Genomic DNA, 6,000 nt, shown 5'->3' with positions numbered 1-6,000 from the left:
GTCAATTAACAAGGACCTATATACCTAACTCCATAAAAATTTTGAGTGATTTCTTGACACAAACTAATTTCTCAATTTTGATTTGAGACTATAGACTATTACAGCCCATGGTCCAAATTAAAAAAATGGCCAAAAATCTTTGGTACCCAAATTATTTGAAATTGTTTTATTAGTTAGTTATAAAGGTTTTGTTAAGTAGAGTAATTGGTGGTATGTTGTTAAATTCTGTATTGTTATGACAACTTCAACTATTTGATAATAACTCCTAAAATATTGTAAAAATAATTGAACTATTTAAAATTAACAATTTAATGAATATACTGTACAATGTATAATTATGTACTATAGTCATCTCTAGACACAAAGGAATGATAGAGTATATTGACTACTGTGACCAATAACTGCTTTGTCAACACAATCTTGTTCTTATAATGACCAAAGAAATTGAACTTTTTCTTCATATTTATCATCATTGATAGATTTTATGAGGTGCATGGGGAACCCCACATAATTAGTGTGTAATATACTTAGAGTAATAATATAATATGTTTAATATAAATGAACTTTGTTATATAATTTATCATCACAGACCTAACCCACATCACATTAATATAAAAAATTAATAACTTATTAATTTTATAAGATCTTGTCACTTGTTAGGCTATTAAATTATCATAATTTCCTATTAAATTAATAATATTCCTTTTTCTAGTAATGTAATTAGGGGGTGTGGTCTATTGTCTATCTAATAAGAAATAAAGTATATATATATAATGTCAAAGTAAGAAGTGGGTGTGGTTTTAGTCCTTATCTACTATCAGTACACCACAATCAGTTATCATACATTGTTTGGTCGGTCGGTTCATTATAGGTATCCACCATCTCTAGGTTCTCCAAGATTCTTGTACCCTCTATCACTCGTCTAGTAGGTGTGGTCAGGAAAGACAAATCATTATATGATTAGTAAATTATGTGTCCATTTTATGACATGTATTTATTATTGTATTGATAGATGCATGTACTATAAAATGGACATATGATATTACAAAATGGACACATAATAATCATTATAATTATCAATATACTATTATTTCATGTATCCATATATGGGTGGTTCATGGTGTAACTTGACTATGATGACATCATCATGACATGACACATAGTGATGTCATCAGTATCAGTTACATGTCATCATAGTACAAGTAACACCAAGAACCACCCTAAACCCTAAACCCTAAACTTTAAACTCTCAAACTAAACTATACATTCATTATTAAGATATGACACATAGTGATGTCATCATCATAGTACAAGTTACATCAAGAAGCACTCCCATTTATCAAATCATGCATGTATCCTTTTTACTTCAATGCATCCATTCACACTTTCTATGATATGAGATTCATCTATATATAAAATGTTACATAACAAAGCACTGCATGTTACTATTTTTAGATATTTAGAGCAGCTGGTTTAAGGTATAGGGAATAGAAATCCATAGGATGATGTAATCCCAAGACAAATTATTCATAAACCAGTCATAACTTAATGCCATAAATATAGAAAGTGTTCTTAATTTAGAATGTCTATTAAAAGAATTTTTTAATATGGAAATACTTACCCAAAGGCAACATAAGTCTATCCATCCATTTAGCAGGTGCTAAAGTGATATAGAACTGTGAATTGTTTGTATTAAGGCCGTGGTTAACCATTCCTAATATACCACGACTGTCATGAGACACAGCAAAACATTCATCTATTAGAACAATACCATATATGGTCAAATGAAGGAAGTGTTGCATTATTTGTAAATTACAATTAACATTTTATTGGATACGAATGGATATTACCTTATTTGGTAATTTACTTTATTGTTTATAGTAATAATAATAAAAATATATCTACCTGCAAATGTGGGACCATATATTGACATACCACTTGAACCACTACCTCCACAAATATCTAAACAAGCAATGATATGTCCATTTAAAAATGCTAAATGAGCACATTATTAATACCATGTGACAGACATATATTGTATATATACAGCACTTTATATGTATACTTCCTAAAAAGAAATGTACATGTACATAATATTCTACCCTATTCACATGTACATGTACATAATATTGTACCCTATTCACATGTACATGTACATAATATTGTACCCTATTCACATGTACATGTACATAATTTCTACCCCTATTCACATGTACATGTACATAATATTGTACCCTATTCACATGTACATGTACATAATACCATACCATATATATGACATTTGTATGTTCCATATACACCCAAGATACTCCCAATAAAGGAATGCAAATAAAACACATCCCATATTTTCTAATTACTAGGGTTATCCTCACCTCCACCTTGTATCCAACCATGTGGTACTATACGATGTAACACGACATTGAGTACCATAGTCTGGTACCATCTTCACTAGTACATTATCTCCAGTACACACAATGAAACAAAATTATTAACAGTTAATGGACACAATTCTTTATATAACTATAAAATTAGTAAAAATATGTTATATATTTGGTAATATAATTTAGTTAACTGAGTTTAATATCATTATATTATAAGAATTCTCTATAAATGGCTTTGAAGCATATCATGTGTCCAGCTGTTTACTTTGGCAATCTTGTTTGGAAGTAATATATACTATTGTTTACTACTTTATAGAGTTCATAAGGACATTGTAAAGCTTTTATAGTCAATTAATATTGAATTAAAGTTGTAATAAGTTCTCAATAGAGTATTATGTAATAAATGTACTTGTTTTCCTTTTAAATAAAAGTCCCATTTACTCTATTAGTAGTTATTTTATAAGATAAGACAACATTATGTCAGCATTTTAGTAATGACACACACACACAGTAGATTAGTAGATAAAATTGATTGAGCATGTGTTTTTATGATCTATTGATAATAACTGTATTGCAGTAAATGTAATAGCACACATCTATAGTGTGTGTTACTATAAATAGTAATACTCTATTACATCACTATGCAGTGCACTGTATACTATAAATAGCACATACATTACTAATAATTATAGTAACAGCATACCTCCAGTACTAATGTTCCTAAGATTGTCCATCCACTGTCAAAGACAAGTAGACTATTCACACTATATAAAGAAGAGATACTTTGTTACTAGATACTTAGTATACTGACCTTGTCAATAGTATATACTGACCTTGTCATTAGTAATATACTGAACATATGATTGATGGGCATGATCAGGAAAATCTACATTACCCTACAACAAGAGAACATATGTTATTCAAATGTTAGCAATGATGTTAGCAATGATGTTAGCAGTGATGTCTATAGTGATGTTAGCAGTGATGTCTATAGTGAGTTAGCAGTGATGTCTATAGTGATGTTAGCAGTGATGTAGTAATGACATCTGCAATAATGTTAGTAGTCATGTTTACAGTGATGTGGGAGTTATTTGTAAGGGAACAGACGAATATTGTCTGTTACTAATACTGTAGAGGAGTAGATAATATCATTTATACACAGTAATTAATACCTGACAATATTATATGTGAAGCAGCCAATTTCAAAGGATTATAGAACACATCACTATCTTGTTGCAAACATCAAAGTGTTAAGTAATGCATGCATGTATGACTTGCTAACTTCCATATTATAGCTAACACTGCATTAATTATGCACCAATAATGCATATACTGCAAATGACATCATTAACTATTGCATAATTGGCTTACAGGACATCCTCCAAATCTGATAGGTAGTGTCTCTGTGTCCAGGAGAGGAAAGCTGGCCAGCTCCATCTCAATGATTTTGCTATATATCACTACATCGGCCATTGTTTGTAATACAATCATTCCTTCTTCTCTTCATTAATATCCTAATTATATAGAACAGGTATGATATTATAGTCAGTAATAGTTTGATAACTGAATGACTGGGATATAATATATATAGTGTTAAACTATAATATAATATAAATAGATAATATATAGTGTATAAAATATCATTATAATACAATATAATATATTATATAATAATATATATGTTAAACAAGTTATTGGATGATATTTATTATTAATAAAGTGTCAGTTTTAAATTATTAAGTGTATTATCTGTTATTTAAGTAGTTATATATTTAAATAGTGAGTGTATTCTGATGATAAATTAACACTGTATATAATAGACAGTAATATTATTAAATTGTTACTACTGCAGATATACTGCAGTCTATTTAGTATTTAATTCTTCTATTAATTAGATAAAGTATTTCAATGAAAAAGATAATAATGTATTGTTTATTATTATTATATATAGTAATTTATTGACATACAACTATTTACTGTACAATTTAAAATACTATAATTTTTATTGAGAGACATACATCAAATGTCATTTGTTTCAACTTCTCTTATATTGTATCCATTGAAATTCCATTAATCCTTCACTAGCAGACTGTGACAATGTGAAGTGTTCAGGATATCTCTCCACTAGCAGCTACAATTACTATTCTAGTCATTGTGTCTACTAGTAATAACTTACCTTAGCAACATAGATAGCTTTATGGTAATCTAGTGATCTTAAATGACCCACTATATGTAATTCTTGTCTATCAACTGGGTCCCTCCATTTGTTATTGTTACTATGACAACATGACAATGCTACGCCCACTAGAATGTTATTATCTGGCGTGAACGGTGAGTAAAAGCAGTAGACATTCAGGCTGGTTGTTATCAATACTCTGACATAACTAACCAGTAAGTTATTTGTTCAAAAGAGTGGGCTATAATAGCATTGATTTGTAGGGTGTATAACGATAAAAAAAGTTTATGTAAAAAGCTATAGAAACTTTTATATATTAAATTCCAATTAGCTTCCTTATGAGGAAATGTGGAATGTCTAAATTATTCATTTGTGGTATCGCCAGTTTTTCAGGATGGGTCGCCTCGCTCAGTAAAGATTGCTGTTTTACAGCAATCTTTACACTATTAAGGTATTCAATGTGATGAGTGTATACTGGATATCAACCTTTGAGCTTTGTTGTTATAATTAATCTATGATTTCATCTTCCTTATTATCTGCTATGAAGTTTGACCCTTTCCTCTCTACACAGGTCACCTGACTTAACTGTTTAGTCATAATGGCTTTAGATCAACTTATACACATAGAGGTGGAAAGGATGATAGCAGATTTTTAAAGATTGGATGACACACAGTGATCAATTCTCATTCAGAATGGGCATTGCAAATGGTTTATGAAGGAAGAATTCAATATGATTGTAGAGGTCTTCAGGATGATGGTAAGGGTAAAGACAAGCGTAAAGATGAAATGCCTCCAAGAGAAAAAGGTGAGTTTGTTGGTGGAAGCATAAAAAAAGCCTCCTTTCGTTCTTCTGTTAGTCAACCTTATCGTAAAGAAAGAAGAGATGAGATGGTTGCCGGTGGTAACAAAATACCAATAACAACCTAGTCAACAACCTACTAGACCAAATGAGCTTCCTGTTCATCATCAAAGCCGTCAACGAAGGAGAGAGGAGGTACCAAAAATGATGGATGAGGAACACCGTCAACGTAAGAGATCTGTAAGCCCACAACTGACCTCAAGAAGGGGGCGGAGTAATCCACCTCAGTACATAGTACAAGACAAAGTTATAAGAGATCCTAGTCCTTATGAATTACCTTTGAGAAAAAAGTAACTGATCCCAGTCCCTATGAAGTCCCCACGTCAACAAAAATCCCCTGAGACAGAGAACCAGTAAAAAGAAAAAGCATGTCAAAGCAAATGATTTGATATGAGTAACCATGACAAACGTTGTCTGTTCAATATGAACAGATACCTCGCTGGCCTAAAGACAAGTCCACACTGTCATCTTATCATCTCATGGACTGTATTACACTGGATGGGAAGATGTAAAACACAATGTCATGATGTGAAGTTCAAATATAGATTGGATCATCGACAGGATCCCTTAAAAAACGTCACTTT

At 30.8% G+C, this 6,000-nt stretch overlaps 1 protein-coding gene across 1 annotated transcript; it reads right to left on the bottom strand.

The window, feature by feature from the left end:
* Positions 1–831: 831 nt before the first annotated feature.
* LOC121391781 (probable inactive peptidyl-prolyl cis-trans isomerase-like 6) lies at positions 832–2,430 on the bottom strand. Its single transcript, XM_041523289.1, has 4 exons — positions 2,373–2,430; positions 1,906–1,962; positions 1,618–1,756; positions 832–922 (listed from the first exon to the last, which is right to left on the bottom strand). Exons 1-4 carry the CDS (start codon positions 2,428–2,430, stop codon positions 832–834), a joined length of 345 nt encoding a protein of 114 aa, XP_041379223.1.
* Positions 2,431–6,000: the final 3,570 nt, after the last annotated feature.

This window comes from Gigantopelta aegis, unplaced genomic scaffold (genome assembly GCF_016097555.1).
Source record: "Gigantopelta aegis isolate Gae_Host unplaced genomic scaffold, Gae_host_genome ctg2950_pilon_pilon, whole genome shotgun sequence".
In the NCBI taxonomy this organism is placed as follows: domain Eukaryota; kingdom Metazoa; phylum Mollusca; class Gastropoda; order Neomphalida; family Peltospiridae; genus Gigantopelta; species Gigantopelta aegis.
Note: the sequence above shows the minus strand (reverse complement) of the source record. Positions and strands in the feature narration are given on the sequence as shown.

What these genes read in the sequence shown, in the direction of transcription:
- LOC121391781 (XM_041523289.1), bottom strand. Translation starts at nt 2,430, where the DNA reads ATGGTACTCAATGTCGTGTTACATCGTATAGTACCACATGGTTGGATA. An exon ending in TGGTTGGATACAAGGTGGAG is followed by an intron (nt 1,963 to 2,372) that starts GTGAGGATAACC and finishes TTGCTTGTTTAG; the next exon opens with ATATTTGTGGAGGTAGTGGT. An exon ending in ATATGGTCCCACATTTGCAG is followed by an intron (nt 1,757 to 1,905) that starts GTAGATATATTT and finishes TTGTTCTAATAG; the next exon opens with ATGAATGTTTTGCTGTGTCT.